Here is a 19943-nt window from a genome sequence, read left to right as displayed (position 1 = left end):
TTATTTTGTAAACAAAGTATGAAAAGAAATGCATATTGCAAAAGCTACAAAGGAGGGTCAATGGTTCTTACTTGTTTAGAGTGGGAGAAAACAAACTAAATATAACCCACAACTCAGGCTGTTTTCATTAAATTGCTGGACAAGATACAAAAAGCTCCCTTTAAAAAAAGAAAAGAAAAAAAAGAGTAGAACTGGATATGAAACTGTGGCCCAGACCAGAATTATGCCCCTTTCGTTTTAGCAGGACAGGTTCAAATACAGTACCTGAGCCCAGTCCAAGACTTTTATTTTTCAAATTCACCAGATGGATTGTTTTTGTCTGATTCTAGGCTTCATGCATTTTCGTTTTAAACCAGCCCCGAGGGTTGGTTGTTTGGCTGTATGGAAGTTGGTTTATATTTAATCCAAGTTATTCCTTTACTTCACAATTTCATCACAACAACTTTGTACATTCATACAGAAGCTTAAACCGAGGAAAAACAGTGCAAATACCAACATTGTGCTTCACAACAGCTTTACAGTACTCCTCATCTGGAAGACGAGGGGAGAGGTGACTGACTCTTTGGTTGCTGTTGTCATAGTTTATCACAGATTTAAAGGGATAAGATACCAAAAACTCGCTCTTTCTTCAACAGTCGTACAATGAAACATCTTGGCTTTTGAAATGCATAAAGTATTTCTGTGCAAAAAAATGGCTTCATTTCTAGATGATGATTACTGTATGCTAAGACTTTCTCTAAAAATCCCACAACAGCACACACATGCACACTCCTCTTAGTCCTTTCTCATGCCCCATATATTCTAAATTTGTTCACACTCTAAGCAAAGAGGTTAGGTTATCTGATCCATTTAACACCGAAATCAAAAGGTGCTCTGGGTCATTAACATATTACAAGGGAAACACACAATACACAGATTTCAGTGCCTCGGTTATGTACTATTTAAATGTATTGCATCGGCCCCATTCCAATACTTAAAACTGCATCCTCGACCCTAAATAATATGCCAACTGACTGTTTGTTAAACCCCATTTTCGAACCATAACAAGGCACAGCAGGTAGATGTTGAAGTGGTGTGCGTGGAGCTATAGTATGAAGATATTTTTTTATATTGGTTTTGGGGTTTTTTTTTTTAAAAAAAAAAAGGAAAATGGTTAAGTGTTTTTTAAATTTTTTTTTTTTTTTAAAAAAAATTTTAAAATTTTTATTTTTTTTTAATTTTTTAAAAAAAAAAAATAATTAATTTTTTTTTAAAAAAAAAAAAATTTTTTTTTTGGTTTTTGGTTTGGGTTGGTGGTGGTGTGGGTTTAAAAATTGGTTTGGGGAAGGTTTTTACCCCAGCAACTCAAGCCAATTCACTATACAAGACAGCTTTGTGTTTGTTAAACACCTCAGTGTTAGTCCACTATCTAAAAACCTTTTCACTTGTAAAACTTAGAAAATGCAAACAGTAAAACATTTATGCTAATCTAGAGTGAGCATCAAAACAGGTTTGTATAAGAACAATTAAAATTTTAATTGCATTTTTATCTGTAATACTATTCTATAACATGGCTTACTATCTCTTAACTGAAAGACAAATATGGCTCTTTATTTCCATGTCTTCTACATAGATCATCAAGGATGCTGTGCTGTTTTTGCCTGGAACAAGTAGTTTTAGCTTCAGTCTCTTAGTATGAAATCATATATGAACCATTGTATTTTACATGGTTTTCATTTTCAGTGTTGATGAGTTAACACTAGTAAACTCCAGCGAATAAAATCTGCCTTTTTTTCAACCGACAAAAAAAGCTTGTACATGAGAAGCCTGCTTTTGTTTACCTCTATGTGAAACTAAAGTCTGATTTTTTTATTTATTTCAGGTGGTAAATCTGCCACTGTTATCACTGCAAACAGCATAAGTGCTGCGCTAGCAGGGAAAACTAAACTAACTAGGGAGGCGGGGCTTAACAAACTGTCAGTTATTTTAATGATCTGCTTTTCGAGAAATCGGCTTCATGATTGTCATTGTCAAGTTTTGGAACGGGGCCACTGAGTGGTGCTCTATCCCTGCACTGTATGGGTTGACCTCATGGTTGCAAAGGTCATGCTGTCACGTGTAGGGTTAGGGTTGGGCCAGGTGCTCCAGTGCCTCTCCCTCGCAGCGCATACAGTGGTAGCCCATGTTAGCCGTAATATCGAAGCAGCCCTGGCTGTGATAAAAGTCCATTGATGATTTGTTCCAGTCCAGGACGGTGAAGTTGAGCTGGTTGCAGCCGGCAGCCAGACCCAGCTACAGGGCAGCAATATGAAGCATAAAGACAGACATGAGTACTGCTGTGCTGACATAAGTTATGGAAATTGTAAGGTATGCAAGCTCCAAGACATATTATACATTATTTTAATTTTTTTTCACTAGCAAAACAAATACAGTATATCTTTGTAGAAAGAGAGAAAAGGCCAGAGGTTTCTTAACTGTTAAGTAATGGGTTGATGTTTTACTCACCTGTGCTACCTTGCTCATAAGTGCTTTACCAATCCCCTTCCCTGAAAGACAGACACCACGTGTTACTTAAGATTTCCAGCACATACAGTACAGACATGCTTTCTTCACATTGTGGCTGATTTCTTTCCAGGCTATTTTCACAAATTATATTTTGTCCATAGCAACACGTACATTTCTGAGACAGTGTACTGTACCTCTGAACTCAGGCATCACGTACAAGTCCTCCATATAAATGGCTCTGCCCATCCATGAGCTGTAGGAATAGAAGTAAAGTGCATAGCCTATCTTCGTATGGCCTGAAAGCAAAAAGATAAAAGTGTGAGAAATCAGTGCACCAGATGATGTTTGCATTACTTTCTGTGTCGTTGTTTGCACTATATCATGGTATTTGACATGGGATTGGATTTCTCTGGAAGCATGGATACCACATTAAGCCAGAAATTCAGCTTAGCTCCCAGCCATTAGCGCAACAATGCTGTTTAGCTCCCGGCCATTATTCATACTCTTTCATAAAAAAGTCTGAATTCTTGTTGACCCCTACCCACCCCCAGGTCAATGTGTAATTCTCTGTGTATTCGTCATCAGCAGCTACTAATATTACATTACATGTTGTCATTTGACCCATTGTTGATACAAAGATATTGACGTGCAGCTTTAAAAAGGTATTTGGAACATATGCTGTGCTGCAGAAGGAATTCAGTTCATTCTTGTTGTTCGTCTTGCTATAACTTGTTCATTGCTGCTATCAGCTAGATTTCAGGATGGTAACCACAAGCTGGCATCACAGATTCTTCATTTCTTCATCAGTTCTGTGTGGTTATTAGGCTAATTATAGGTGCCACGGTAATCAGTATGCTGTCAGGCAAATATACGTTGGTGGAAAAGCTGTTTGGCTATAAGTGTGCTCGGTTATCAGAGTCATAGGATATCCAGGGCTAGTCATTTAAAACACAAAGACATAGGCAGCCACTCCTCAGTATGGAGTCAGATATCTGAGGCCAGTGGAGAGTGGACAGTGGTGACTGTATGGAAAAAGGGCTGTGTCATGGAAGAAAAAGGCCCAGCTGGGCAGCAGAGCGTATGTTAATGTTCTCATTACTATATTCTAAGGAAAAACAGTGTGTTATCCTTGTTATGTAAGGTAAGGAGAGAGGACACATCAGCAGGATGCCATTACATTAGGTAACAGAGCTAATAAATATGGGCTGATGAACCTGGTGACTGATGACGAAGTGTAAAATGCAGCTGCTCTGAGGGATGTGTTGCATCATTGCCCATAAACCGTTATAATATGGAAACACTGGGAATCAATCAACATTTCTTTAATTTCTTACACCTGTGCTTAGTCTAACTCAGCATCTCAAGAATAGTAGATACGCAAATTAGCTTAAAGATGCTCTAATTAATATATGCATAGTGAGAACTGATCAAATGACTGCATGTACTGTGAAACAGCCCACTCATAGTGACAAACCCACAGAGGCTGACTCTCAACTCTCAGTGCATCTTTCATAAGCCACTGTACACTACCTGTTCTGCACCAAACAGCAAAGAAAAATAGCAACAATTGGTGGAAACAGGGGAACATTTATCTGCTAAAGAACCAGATATTTCCCTCAGTAATTGGTGGAGACCAAAAACAGAGCTAAAAGAGAGTTTACACTGAGAAAACAGGTTTAAATTCAGTATAGTGCAGGCCTAGAAGAAGGACATGAAGAAAGACCCCTTCACATAGATAAATATGTAACAGCAAGAAATTTGTGAGTGTGTGACTTTTTGCCTCACAGTGAAAAACACTTCAAAAGCTGTCCAGTCTAGTCATGTTTTGATGTTTAAGGGAGTGCTGAAACAAGATCTTCCAGCAACCTTTGTATTGCCCTAAGTGCCACTACTGAGCAAATTGCTCCTTTAAGAACTACTAGTACATTACATCTGTCTCTCCTCTTGATTTCATAATAACAAACTAATCTCCAAGTAGTAAGTCCACAATCCACATTTATCCTTGTGAGCTAGGCCTTCTATTAAGCCAGTGTTCGGGTTAGGAACAAGACAAGATATTAGTATTTCCATCTGGAAAACAGTTTGAAAGAATAATTTTAGATCTATGGTTTAACTACATGTGGCACTTTAAGCATTGGCTAAAGGCCTTTTAATTTAAAATGTTATATTTGATTACAGAAACTGAAAGGTTAATCAGCTGAATTGCACAGTAGAGAAAAAATGCTGTTGCACTGCAATTTATTTCCGGGCTGACACGTTGAAGAGATTGTCATACTACTGGTACACAGTCCAAACAGTGAGGTCACAACACGTGTTTTACTTACACACATAGGTAGTAAAACTGCCTGTTGTTACATCACTAACCAGAGAGGCCTGAATGACAACATGCTTGATAAAGTATCACAGGAGCTGATTTCTATCTTCTAATGTGGTTTTAAGACAGAGATTCTTGGTCTTGAGAGGATCTTGGTAGTTTTTATGAAAAATACAAATGCGTACAACTCTATCACTCACACATACACACGACTGCCTGCTAGTTTCACACTTGGAAGTGAAATAAACAGTGTTAATGACGGTTTCTCACCTTCTTTGGTTTTGTGCTGTTCTGGCACCTCAGCGATGATCCCGTGGAAGAACGGGTTCTTGGAGAAGCCGTCCTGCTCCAAATCTGCACATAAAATACAAACACGCTGTTAAGTTACAGTTACTGTTAGGTGGAATGATCCCTTCCAGGTAATTATATTATTGTAATACTATTACTGATGCACATTTTAACCACTTTATATACTGTTGAATGGCTAAATATATTGATGATGTGTTTTTTTTCAAAATTCTAAATACAATATTTCCTTCTGAAATATGGTGGACAACAAGAAGTCCATGAGATTGTGTTATATAATCAAAAGCTCCATTACAGCTACTTAATGGGCCTTGTTATGAGACTGTATACTTCTTCCAAGTCAAGAATAAACCCTCTGTCTCTCTAGGAATATTGCATCATTATATCAGTTGGATTTCATCTTATTTTTCATGAAGGTCAAACACAAAACGTGGTCAAGGCACAGAACTGCACACTTAATAAATGTATTTAATATACTTAATACAGTACCTCTCTGTGTGATTTTCACATGGTCTGCAATTTTCTCATATTCAGCCAATTCCTGTGAACACATTAAAATAACATCAGTTTGCATTAACTGTCCACATCACAACTGCAACATCACAATCCCTTAACCTTAAAATGTCAGTTGTTATCACTCTATTAGCCTGTGACCCCTGTGGCACTGCTGGCAGCTGCGCACACATGTGCGCTCCAATAAAACGGCAGTAAATCCAATAATATCTCCATGATAATAAAAGCAGCATCATGTACATTAAGTGCTGACGTAACCCTGTGAGTCATAGGCTGCTGTGTCTTTCCCAGTTATATACAGCTGCACTTGCACGCGCGCACATGTCGTCTCACCACAATCATGCGCGCGATGTCCTTGCAGTCCTCCACGTTGGCCGCGCGGATCGAGTACTCCATTGTCGTGGTGGGTCTGATGGTGTGATGCTCACAGTGTGGCGGTTCTCCGGTGGGATCTGGACGGATGTAACGTGAAGGAAACAGGACTGGGAGGACTGCAGCTGTACCGGCAGACTCAACCTCACCAAATCAGACTGAGAAATGAGCTGAGAGCGCCCTCCTGCAGGCAGGAGGTGACCATGGGTGGACTACTGTATGTGCATTAAAGGGGACCTATTATGCTAATTTACAGTTCTACATTTTTATTGTGGGACAACCCTAAATTAGCCTTACATGAGCCACAGTCTAAAATAAATCCTTATTTAACTTATAATGGTCGTTTTGCAGCTCGGTGGATCATCTTCTGTCTGAAACAAGCTTTTTTTTAGCTCCTGTCTCTTTAAGGCCCCCCCTTCTCTCAAAGCTTACTTTCTTCTAATTGGCCAACTTCAGGAAACATGCTGAGGGGCAGCACCCAGTGAACACTGCTTCTTCCTCTTGCTGGTGTGCTCTAATGGCATATGACAGCAGTAAGAGGAAAATAGCAATATGAGATGTTGAATTTGATGAATTATCTTTATCAGACCACAGACGAGATAAGAATTAGGTTGTTAAAAACAATGGATGCCGCCAAAGCGTTGTGTTTCTGGTAGGCTCTATATTCAGTCTATGCAAGAGACCTACGCTCTTGTGAGCATTTATATGTGTGCAGGCGTTGCTCTGCCAATAACACCGCCTAAACGCTGGTTGGTGGTGGAGATTTTATGCCACTGTGTGACACCCAGAAGTCAAATCTGGGCTACTGTATAAAACATGTCGGACTCCATAGAGTTTAGATATAAACGTCTCATTCTGAGGTAACAAACACATAGTAATTCTTATTATAATAATATTATATTCTATTTCTGCCGATAGATCCTCCTGAATCTTACACACTGGACCTTAATTGATCTTTAAAGCATTAGTTACTAGAGTAAAATATAACTTATTATATTATATTATTATATAATTAATTAAGTAACTAATTTATTTTTTGGGTTGTTTTAGATATTCTATCATGTTGTGGCTTGTTTTTTTTTTTTCTGTGAAGAGAGCCAGGGATGAATTCATTCATGTGCTCTTTTTCTAGTGGAAAAATCCACTAATTTGAAATTTGGCTGAACCAGATAATCCCTGACACAAGACCTTATGCCTTAGGTACAGTTATGTTTAGGGTTTTTTTTTTAACTATTTGTCCTACAAACTAATGAATACTCTAATGGTCTAAAGATAGTGCCTAGAGGATGACTTTAAATACTGTTGGCCAGAAATGAACTGACGTGTTGGGCCACTTTCCGATCAAAGTTCCCCCTGCTGTTGACCCTTGATCTTTCACCCAGGACTGCCATTTGGGGACATTTTCTTATTTGTATATATCTAATAGACGGATCCCCATGACATTCAGTGAGCACATTTATACTCCCCACTGGATTAACCTTTTCCATTTGAAACACTCCATGTGCTTATTTCCAGTGCCACCCTCAGGCTCAAATGTTTTACTTTGCACACAAAATAAGTAGACTAATAAATTTTTTGAATTAGCTGAGACTACTCACACCAACCCTTTGATTTATTAAACTCCTTTTAATTTTTTTTCCCCTTTTCTTTAGGATAATCTTTTCCCAAATAAGAAGAGCAAAATCATTCTATTTTCTTTCTTCCATCTGCTCCATCCAAGTTTTTTGTGGGCATGTAATAAACATTGCAGCCTCTAGGGGGCCCTAGCAAGGTGCAGTTCAAGTAAAAGCTCTGTGGGATCAGCAGCCAAAATATTGCACATCCTCCACTGCCAAGGCATAAATACTTTGTTCTCATTAGTCCAACTTTTAAGTGGAGCTGCTAAAGATTTAAACAGCTACACCATTTAGCATAATTTCAAACTGCACACAGACATATAATGGACAGTTTTAAACTAAAATGTAGGCAAAAAGTATCTATTTAACACTGAGTTTGAGTTATTACTTCTAAAGACAAGCTGAAGATGAATTTTTATTCATAATGAAGCTAACACACACTGTCCTCTGTGTGGGTTATTGTGTGTGGGTGGAGGCCTGTTTCCTCTTACTCTTCTTCCAAAAATCACCAACACTAAATAAAGCAGAATTTCACAGAAGGTGTCAGACCTGGGGAGGTTATATTTAGTTAAAACTGCCTGTGATGACGCACAGTGTGGACATGTCATCAGACTGTGAACTTCAGCGCCAGAAATAAGAATGATCTCATGAATTTACAGTGTTTCACACAGGGATAACGGCAAGTCACCAGCACCCAGAGCGCTAAGTTTAAGGAACTGAGAATGGCTTTGAGAGAAGTAATGCACCGCAAACGTAATGATCACATGAATGAATGAAGTAATGAAAATTACATTTTTCTAGTTAGAGTTGGTATGACTTTCCTCGTGTTAAATTAATTTCCCCAAATCAACAGGCAAGTTTGTCAGATTGAAAAATGACATTTTCTCATAAAAAGAGGGGCTGTGCAATCAAAATTCCTCATTCATGACCTCATTCTCTGATACCAGCTGCTAAATGGTGAGCTTAAGCAGGCATGTCAGTAAACTTATACCCCACCCACCACCTTAAGGGCAAAGGTAACACTCCCAAGCCCCTCCCAGTGTCATTTTACATACAGTCATTCTCAGTGCCGTTTGTCTGTTTCACCACAACACTGATGGAGAAAGCACGAGTATAAACACCATATGAGGACAATGATGTTTGACATATGATCAATGATCAGTCTTGTGACACTCATAGTTAGGCAGCCAGCCAAACAAATACAGAAAATGAAAAAATAAATAAATAAAATAAATTAAAATAGAACAAAATTAGTACTAGAATAGTACTAATAAGTTGATATGCAACAAAGGTTCCCAGCTGGTATTGAACTGGGGATGTTATTAGATAAAATGCATCTTACACCACAAAGCCAGTGAAACAGCCTAAAAAATATCAGTCTTTTAACTCTTAACTCTTTTAACAGTGTTTTTGAGACCCATATTGTGAAGCTGAGGCAGTGACGCACGTCCTCAAGCCAAACCTTTGTGCTTACGCAAAAACAAAAGCCTTCAGGATTTGCATTTTCCATTCGCAGTGTTTCCATAGAATACAAAGCAAATATATGATCTACAACAGCGTTTATGGACTACTTCATGACGTATTTTCATCGCTGTATCTCTTCACAGAGCCAAGCACCGCAAGTTAATCTTTGAATGAACGTCTGGTTAAAGAATAGTGTAATGATTCTAAGTGAAACCAGATGACACAAAAAAAAGCTGGTTTAGTTATGTGTGAAGTCTGGTTTAAACTAATAACTGATGAAAGATTCAGCAGTCAAATGTCTGGGAGGAGGTTACTGGCAATCCCCACATGAAGTATTTAAAGTGTACTTCTACAAGTTTAGTGTTTAGAATTTTCAACAACATACTTATAACTATGTGTACCTCACTGCCTTTGCTTATTTATATGTTGATTCTATACACACAGTGTAATTAGACCAATGTGGTTGCTCGGAGTTAAAAATACATTTATGAGAGATTTGTCACAGTACATGGCATTCTGCAGACTGGAGGGTGGGGAGGAAATGAGCAGAGAAAGGGGGATTTTAGCCAGCTCTCTCCTGAAAAAAATAACACTGCCTGTGTGTCTATTAATAGCCCCAGCAAGACGGTGTGGCTCTTTAAGGCTGACTAATGGCTCCTTTCATACGACGCAAGCAGAAAAACCAGAGCATTGCCACCGTTTTCATCAGCAGGCGCTGCTGATGACGTGCGTTAGACACCCCTAACGGTTTTCACAGACGCACTTGAGGACTCACAGGCAGCTAGAAGCAGAAACATTGTAGACAATATTAGTCAGTATTGTGAGTAAGACAGAGTGGGGCCACTCACTGGGATATGAATGTCTGACAAATACTACAAAAACCCTGAGAAAATGATGGTTGGTGATTTTGGTGTCCATACGTATTTAGAGATTGGTTTTTGATGCAGAAGTAGTATTTTAACAGAAATGAGATTATCCTGTGGTCTGTGGGGTACTGTTGTTACTGGAAACAGTATGTGAGTCTCCTGAACGAGGGTGCCTGATGGTGAAAGACCGGAAACACCTCATGACCCCAAGTTACATCACTGATGATTTACCCAATTGTATTACATATATCTCAAAATCATAAAAAAAAAAAACATTTTAAGGGGGGGTCTCCTGAAGTCTTGTAGTTGAATGTTCTTGATGAAGACTTTTTAAAAACACATCTTAACTTCTTCAGGATGCAGTCTGAAACGGTATATGATATGGTGACATCATATATCTGACAAATATGTACTGTAGTATGGTATTCCACTCGCCATAATTGGCATCATTTATTTATGTAGATTTGCTGGCTCGAAGGTGCCCTCTCTCAGAAGCAGTGAGATACATGGATAAATGCCACTGGCAGTTCACAAGGTGTGCCCGAGGTGTTTCCAAGTGCAGCGGTGTGTGCAAATATTGTTTATTAATGCCAATTAATGTGCTAAACTGTTCAAATAATGGCATAATGCTGGTATAATGGTAGTGTGCTGTGTGTGAGCTGCCTGTAGCGAGCCAACTGTATTACTGACCGGTACATATTCTGCTCCTGTTCAGATAATAAATGGCAACATAAAAAAGACAAAAGCACCTCCTTTCATCATTCTCCACACAACGCAGAGTCGAACGGTAACTCGGACCAGACAGTTACAGTGAAGTGTAACTGAGTGTGGTTACACTAGCATAGTTCTCAAGTAACCAAAAGTTGTGCCAAGTTATTTATTCTACCCTAACTAATACTGAGAGGTAAGGAATTTTTACATCAAAAAAATTAGCATCATAACACACCATTTTTCCAGAGCTGATAGTCGTGTTTTCCTCTCATCTCTGTTGAGAGTTACACATGCACAGCACTGATTGGGCAAGAGGTGCGGCTTGGGTCCTGACAAGAGGTGCTAATTGTTGGATTTTGTTATCTTCAGCGAGTTTCCCCTTGTTTTCAGTCTCTATGTTATGCTAAGCTAACTGGTTTCTGCCTGTAGATGTCCACACAGACAGGAGAGTGGTATTAATTTTCTTATGTAACGCTTGGAAACGTCTAACTATTCCTCTATTATTGCAGTGGAGGTGACCTAATCTTTTTTTCTTTTTCTTGGTCAAAGTCTTTTCTTAAAATAAACAGAATATGTATAACATAGTGTGTGAAAGAAACATTTTCCCTTTTTACTTCCCCTCTCCCACCCACAAGACCCGGAACAGTTCAGCGAGACAATAAGAAAGGCAGATGAAGTGATACATGACCTATATAAGTCAGTAGTGTTCTTCTGCATAGAAAACTACAGAATGAGATCATATTTGCCATGAAAATCATGCACTGTATATATCTCCAAATTTGGTGATTTTAAATTTTTCAGATAGACTTTTGAGTTGAGGATTAGGTGTTCCTTTGAGAAAGTTATCCAACCTCTTAAACACACACAATTTAAAGACCTATAGGATTTCACAGGACATCAACAACATTGTCATTTGTCACTTCCGGACATGATATTGTTGTTGTGAACAGTATTATGTCTATGATGCAGCGCTAGAGGAGTAAAGCCAAGGTCTTGTCATTTCTTTTCGGCACAAATGAATAGACTACTTATAACATAAGACTGACATTATTCACGCCTCAGAAGTAATATAAAAGATGGCAGTCTGTGTGCCAACTTTAGCAGGCCAATTTACAGACCTTACTTTACAGCCAAGTTCTGTAGCGTCATTAAAACAACCCAAGATGGTGTTGTAACAGAAAGGTACACATTTAAACCTGCATTTTTAAAGGTCATTTAACATTTAGAAGTTTAGTTTTAGTTTAGACACCCACAAATCTAGAAAAACAAGCATGCAATCTGGTGACATTAAAAGAAAATGGTGCTTTTTTTTTATCCTTTAAGTCAAAATAAATCTTATATTATTCAGTTTTTGGACAATTTGACCTGGCTTCATTTGATTTTGGCAAACTATTGTTTCTCTGACTGTTTGAGAAAGTTGTCCCAGTACACTGCTATAGGGATTGAGTAGAATCACATACTGGATAATGTCAGCTCCTTCAGTGCCTGGACAGGAAGCCACCTCCTCTTCCTGTTTAGTCTAGATTCTGATTGGTCCCTGGGCTCGAGAGCATTTCTACAACAAAGCAGTCAACGCCACATTTATCAATTTCTAAAAAAAAGAGCTAAAAGAGGCTTAAAGGACGTCAGTGGAAGGGACTGAAATACAGTCAAAACAAAAGAGGTTTCGGCGCTGACACCTTCCTCCCTCCCTCCTTCAGCTTCCATAAACTCCATTTTTGGACATTATTTTGCTTTCAAAATAAGTGCCCTCCATAATTAGCTACTTCACCTCATTAGTGTGTGTCTGTACATGAATACAAAGCACAGCAAAGCATTGTGATAAGAGCTATTCAAGTGGCTCAATGCCTACTATTCTGCTTATCATGAATAGCTCACTCTGGGAATACAGTGGTCACAAGGGAAAACATTAAAGTCTAATTTTTGATTTATTCTAGGATGTTACATAATAGGTTGGCATAAGGTTTCCTGCTGTAAATGGCTCTAAAATTCTAAAAAGAAAAAATGAAAACATTAAAACTTGAAAATAAGGAATTCCCCCAGACAAACCCTTCCTCCCATCTGGTCTTCTGATGTTATACTTCAACCCAAACAGTTATCTCAGTCAGACAAAGGGGGGGAGGAAATTAGCTCATCAGCAGACTGACACAATCCTCATGTAAAGATAACTAGAGGAGAGAAAAGCAGACGCAGTGTCATTCCCTCTGCTCCACATGGGCCCATTAACATGCCTTATTAGGACATCAGCAGCCGGCTATGTGTAGAGGCAGTCAGGCAGATGTTGCTTTTTGTTTGCGGTGTTTTATTGGTCGGCCTGCCTCTCATAACTTCCCTCAGACGGTCTGAGTCATGTGATTCCCGTGAAGGTCAGGTCACTTGCCCACTTGCTCACCATGGGACTTTGACTTAGTGGGACGCGCAGTAGAAGATTAAACAATAACAGCTGCAGTACGTTTTCGGTAAAGATAAATAGACAACTAGCGTTCCTGTAAGGAAATACCAGAAGTTCCATAATCTGGCACAGCTCAATGTTAGTGTCCAGGCTCCAGGTTCACTTTCAGTAAACTACTGGCAAACATCCCATTTGTGCTTCTAATCTGGGATAAATTACCGCCATTCACTCACAACTCAAACAAAAAAGGTGTTATTAACAGACCTCATATTTCTATTCCACTGATAACCTCTCAATGAACCCTCCAGCTTCCTTTTTTTTTATCCCCAGGTCTGTGCATTGCAATAAGGGACAATTCCCATCCTGTTTTAGCCTTAAGGGCAGGTCAAAGCTGAGGTCAGTCTAGTTTACACACAACACAGATTTACGCGTAAACCTGTTGCTACTGCAAACACGCATTACTTTTAAGTCGTTTTAAAGCGTATGAATACTCCTACGAGCCTTAGGGCTACTGTGAAAATGTTAAGCTGTCTTGCATATTTGCACACAGGTGAGCATGCAGATTGGCCTTTCCTGATATAAACCATGTTAAACTTTGAAACATTAACTAAATACATCCCAGTTTGTTTGTTGTTGCTGATATCAGAAGGTAAAAGGAAGTAAAACTTGAGCCAAACTGTTCCCAAACAATAGAAATAGAAACCAGTCTGCAGCCGTGCTAGCGCCTCTCTGAGGCTGTATTTTAAGCACAGCTGAGCTGAATGCTAACGTTGGCACGGTAACACGCTTATTGCAACAATGTCCTCATGTTCACCATCGTTGTTTAGCGTACTAGCACTAATGCGGTATTCATATGGGATGGATGCTAATAGTGGCAGTCAAACCACAAAAAAGCCACTTCTTGCTACCAAGAAATTAAGATGTGTTTAACACTTTATTTACTGATTTAAAAACTACTAGAAAACACAAACGAACACCGACCTCGCATTGAAAAACTGTGTGGCTTCCCAATTCCTTATTTTCCACCGCTGTCCAACTGTGACTTCCCTATGTGAGGTACGTTACTGAGTATTTACACTCACCACACACATATAGGACACATCAAAATTGGCTACAACAGTATGGCTACAGAGTGAAATTTGGGTTCAGTTTAATAATTACTCAATTGCTGCACAGGCACTTCTGTATTATTAAGTCCTTCGTTGGATATGCAACCTTTATACTGGATGTTGTGATAATGATATAAAGGAAATGTCAGGGAATCATCACAGTCATTGAGATTCATTCTCTGGGGATCAGGAATGTCATCTAAAAACAAAGGAAATAGAACAATTCACTTCAAGTCATTTGCATCTGATTGATTGTAAATGTTGTATGATGATATTTTATTATCTAAGCACAGGTCATAAAAAAAGAACACAGACATTTTTAATCACCTGCGGTTTCTGCGGTGTTTACCTTGTCAACACCCTATGTTCACAGACTGCAAACAGTAAACAAACAAATGGCTATTAGCTCCACATATTCCTGTATTTCCACAAAACCAGTAGCCTGTGACATGCACGTAGCGTATCTAAACTCCAAACACACAGCGGCACATACTGTGGAAACATCCTGAGGAAATCGCCTCCCTCTTAAAGCTTTACTGTAACGATGCATCAAAGCTTGGGCAGTAGCCAAAACATGGGATGCGTGACCTTAAGTAGGTTTTTAAGTACCAATAAAGCCAAGATGTAAAACCTCTCCGACTATGGATTCACAATTTATCATGAGTACTTCCAAATGTAGCAGCCACACAGTTTGATGCTTTCTCCCTCTTTAGTAATTTCCTCAGATTCGATTCCTTTGAAATCAGACGAATAACAGGAAAACCTGACTCTTAGGCCAGCAGACACAATGAACTCCCACCGATCACTTGTCCTTTGAGTAACTGAGCCATTTCCTTCTGTGAAACCAGAGGCCTGTAGTACTTGTTCGGGAAGGTGTAACCAGGGAGTGCAGAAAGAAAGTTGTAGATTTACATGATTGAATTCGGTCGCTTTCACTAGAAGAACAGCTATTGTTACTTGAGTGACTCAAACATATATGCAAATAAACGGTGACATTAATTGTTCGCACTCACTCTCTTACTGTTTCACATGAATATAATCATCTCTCATTGTCTGAATTCTTCATAACACCAGTTATGTCCTATTTCTGAGAATGATAATGAATATAAACGTGTGATCCCAACAATTATGTACAAGTGTGTGAGTTAGGTAACCCATTAACTTACTGGAACATCAGCATTGTCATTGTTTTTTGCCGTACTTTGCCATGAAAAAGCAAAGTCATGCTTCCAATCCAAACATGTAACAGCTCAAGATTGACAGATGGATTTATGCAACACACCTCTGCTGCGTTTACAAAACCTGAAGTGTATGTATGGCACCTTAACACATTTGTCAGACGGGACACTTGTCATACCATACATGAACAAAAAAAAAAGAACCCCTCGTATCATGTTCTTCTATTGTAGTAAATATTTGAGAACAGTGAAGAGCAACCCATAAATCTACAGTTACCATTCCTGTTTTTATATCTCCACGCCTCATCCAACTTCCCTTTACAGGTAGGTGCTCTGCTGGAACATACTGCAATGGGTATGTGTGGTATTCAAGTAAATAATAACAAGAAACTGGTGTGACAAGAAAAGATGAGATTGGCAAATAGACACTGCAGTGAGAATCAGACATGTTGTTAACTCTCTTTAAATTAATATAATAAATAGAATAATGGTTTTTATTATTATATTTATGATCGGGTCAATGTGTTTCACTTATATGTTGCATGGTTGACCATAGAAACTGACCTAAATCTGACTGTAGCTTTATTTCATCATTCATTTTCTCTTTCTCTTGAGTCAAGTATTTTTCCATGTTTTCCATGGACACAAGAACGAATAACACAAGTGTCCTGGCCAAGATAAGCAGCAATAACAATGAGTTACAGACAAACAACTAAGACAAGATATGCCACAAGATCAGAGTTTAACAGAAAACATTTTAATATATATATATATATATATATATATATATATATATATATATAATTAAAAAAATATTGGGACAATTATATAAAAGATTTTATCGAGAAACAACTGACACTTTAAAACAACCCAATAACCATCTAACCATAAAAACTACGCACGACTAATAACTTAATGAGGCTGCCTCTAAAACTGTTGAACAATGATTTATTTCTATTTGCATTTTAATACGTGGGAACATATATAATAAGTCTAATATTAATTTGTTCAGTAGTATTATAACAAGACTAAGGGTCTATGCTCGCAGCTCTGTGAGGGTATACTTAGACACAGTGGTGCTTACTTACGCTAAATGCTAACACATTCATAATGACAATGCAAATATTCTAATGTTTAGCAAGTATGATGTTAATAGTATTTATAATTATATAATGTTCATCTTGGTTTACTTAGCACTAAACATGAACTAGCCTATAATGGGAATGTTTGCTTAGGTATGTTGTTGATAAACCAAAAACAAAATGAATAAAATTGGACGGACATATCAAATGTTTGACCTGATGACAGCGCTAAATAAGAAGTTAAAAGATAATGAAAGTAACTACAATTTGTTTCATTGGGAACGTGATTGTCTTTACTAAATTTATAGCTAAATTAAATAGTAATTTTTCAAGTCAGGTTTCACTAAAAGCTTATTGTGGCGCTAGAGAGAAGGTTAGGGGATCACCAAAGTCTGGGGGTTTCATCCACTGGGGACCAAGCATGGTTTTGTCCCAATCCATCCAATTATTGATGAGATATTTCAATCTGGACCAGTTGGTGGACCGACCAGCCAACAGACCAACGCTGCCACACGCACTTGCAGCGTAGCTAGAGGTGATTGACAGTTCCAGTTATTATCATATGAGGGTAAAGGTTCATGACATTCCTTTTATAGCACTGGCTGAAATGGTGCCAGGGACAGATTGTAATGTGCCTTTTGCTTCAATAAGACTCGGAGATAGCAAACTGGAACGCTGCCTTCATTCTTGACAAGCCTAGCTAGCGTAGATATACATCAGTAAATGCCAGTGACATTTGATTTAGAGCAGTTTAGAAAAAGGGAACTGAGCATAAAACATTTCTACCATGAATGGATGGCAGCTCAAGTAGTCTAATTTTACTTCCTACATTTTCTGTATTTGTATACACTGTATGAAAACCAGAACAGAGGTCACAACCCTGTGAATAAGATGGCAACTGTTCTAAGAAATAACGTGTACCAGATAACTCAATAAACCTACTTCTTGGAAAAGTGGTGTTAGGATTCTCTGGTTTATAAGAAACATAATAACCTCCAGGTTAGTGAGAATGAAAAGCTAATCTCATCCACAAAAGTTTCAGGTACGCTCTGTGATTTTGTCCTCGAAATCCCCAAATTCCCCCCCAGCTCAACTGTGAACTGTGTTGACTTTGACCATTCAAGGAGCTGTTTTGTCAAGAAGTGTTGCAATGTGCTTTCTTGAACCGGCCATTTTCCTTCACACTGACTTGTAATAACCTCCTGAGAGGGTTGTAAACTTGTTGGTTTCACTCACAAGTAACAGTCAAGACATTTAAATTAACGCTTGCCAATTAGTTTCTGAACAACTGGGTGTGTCTGTAATAGCGCCACACCCACTGATGATGATGTCTTGTGGCTAATTGTGGAGTTTAAGAAAAGGCTTTGCTCCATATCTGAGGGACTGATTTAATGATTTACACAGCTGAAAATTCTTTTGTACCAGGAATGCTACTGTTGTTGCTGTGCACCCCTGTCTGTCTGTCTGTCTGTCTGTCTGTCTGTCTGTGTCTCTCTCTCTCTCTCACCCCAACTGGTCGAGGCAGACGACCATCCATCCTAGGTTTCTGCCTCTTAAAAGGCAGTTTTTCCTTGCCCCTGTCGCCAAGTGCTTGCTCATGGTGGTACTGTTGGGTCTCTGGAAATAATGGTAAAAGGAGTTCGGTCTAGACCTGCTCTATTTGAAAAGTGTCCCGAGACTTCTGTTATGAATTGGCGCTATACAAATAAAATTTAATTGAATTGAATATGATCCAGAGTAATAGAGTCTACAGCTATGCTAGCAGTTCTGTGTGGCTGTAGTTTGGTACAGCGTTGCATTGAGCTAAATCAATTTGGTTACATTTAATCTAGATGGGAACATTGTTATCTTTTCCTATTGGCATAATTATAAAGACATTTTACTGAAAAAGCAAAATATCAACCATGTGGTGGAACAATAAGCAAATATAGGATTAAGGATTACCAAAGTCATCAGAATATATTGTCTGGAAAACCACAAATACCTGTACGAGGTTTGGTGCAAATCCATTAAGTAGATTTTGATATTTCACTGAATAATTCGGTAGCTGTCGAGATATTTTAACATCATGGTGATGCTAGAGGAAAAGTCACCAAAGTTATTAGGATTCATCCTCTGGGCACCATGAAGGTCTGTCCAGAAATTCAAGGCAATCCATCCAGTAGTTGGTGACTGACTTTTCCTTCATATTTTAGTATTTTTTGAGCACTAAACAACCAGATAGAGCTGGAAAGACAAGGTAGCCTACATTGCTGATTGATTTTAATAAACTGAATGTTTTAAGTGGGATTAAACATGTAAAGTGTCCAACACTCTTCCCCTCTCTGAACAGTGCTTTGACCGCCCAATCAAGTGGGGCAATTAAAGACCTCATTCTCTGTTTGCTCTCAGTGAATGGTTCTCTCACTGGGCTCACCAAATAGACTATACATCCAGTGAAACATGCCTCAACAAGAACTGCAGCTGCACTCCTGCCTATGCGACGCTTTGGATGCTGACTCTGTTTTTGTTGCCCGTTGTGAGATATGTAGGGAGGGTGGGTGCCTGTCTGAGATGGTCCATTATGTCACCGGTGCCCCAAGAATAGTTCCAGTGTGCCCCGCTAGGCCATGAGGCGAGTGTGACGTTCAGAACTTAACTGTTATTGGGCCAAACCCAGAAGAAACAGGGGCCCTACTGTTTCGCCACGTCAGGCACACCCAGCCACACACACGCACACACACACACACACACACACACACACACACACACACACACACACACACACACACACACACACACACATACAGATGCACAGACGCATACACACATGGAACCGTTTAAAGTTTTCCTTCTGCCACTGTTCAAAATGCCCCCAGAATAAACACTTGAAGCAGATCTGAACCAGTGAAGCCAGTGATCCCCATTAGAGACGGGCTGTGACGCAATGTGATGGTAATGAAAGGTAGTGGGTTTCAGATGTTTCCTCAGCCTGTTATTGTACTTATAGAAAGTAATGTGAAACTTTCAGTCGGTAGAGCATAGTGTCATGGGCTTGAGAAATAATGACCACTAATATATCCTTATAAATTGCTTACATTTTAAACATACATGTAAAAATACATGGGAAAAAAAGAACAATTTTGATAATGTTTTATGTTATTTAGAAATAAAAAAAAGCCAACAAATCAACAAAACCAGACATTTTTAAAATGTCAACTTAACAGCCATTTTTTAATAGTTGAAAAGTTAAAGTTACTTAATAATTGATTGATAATAAAAGTAGTTGTTTGTTGCACCTTTACTCTGAATAAAAACAGTATATTCATTGCCTTACCCAGTTACTATGAATGTTTGTTAGATGAGATTTTACCAGTGTTTATATTTACAGGATAAATTGCTGTTTTGCCACTTTTGGTTTATGAAAGGCGATATTTTATACAAATGTATCCTTTTTTTAAATGTATTTTAAGATGCAAATTTGAACACCCTTACAAGTAGTGGATTACTGGTAGGCCAGACTTAAAAATGTGCTGTCAAACATAGTTCAAACCCTA

The 19943-nt window shown here is 38.6% G+C and overlaps 1 protein-coding gene across 1 annotated transcript; it reads right to left on the bottom strand.

Moving 5' to 3' along the window:
* Window positions 1-1490: 1490 nt before the first annotated feature.
* On the bottom strand, window positions 1491-6164 carry sat2a.1 (spermidine/spermine N1-acetyltransferase family member 2a, tandem duplicate 1). The gene is made up of 6 exons (XM_051429537.1): window positions 5951-6164; window positions 5594-5645; window positions 5069-5152; window positions 2679-2780; window positions 2485-2525; window positions 1491-2271 (listed from the first exon to the last, which is right to left on the bottom strand). Exons 1-6 carry the CDS (start codon window positions 6011-6013, stop codon window positions 2104-2106), a joined length of 510 nt encoding a protein of 169 aa, XP_051285497.1. The 5' UTR covers window positions 6014-6164; the 3' UTR covers window positions 1491-2103.
* Window positions 6165-19943: the final 13779 nt, after the last annotated feature.

The sequence above is a fragment of the Dicentrarchus labrax genome, unplaced genomic scaffold (assembly GCF_905237075.1).
Source record: "Dicentrarchus labrax unplaced genomic scaffold, dlabrax2021, whole genome shotgun sequence".
NCBI lineage: Eukaryota > Metazoa > Chordata > Actinopteri > Moronidae > Dicentrarchus > Dicentrarchus labrax.
This window is presented reverse-complemented; position numbering and strand designations above follow the sequence as displayed.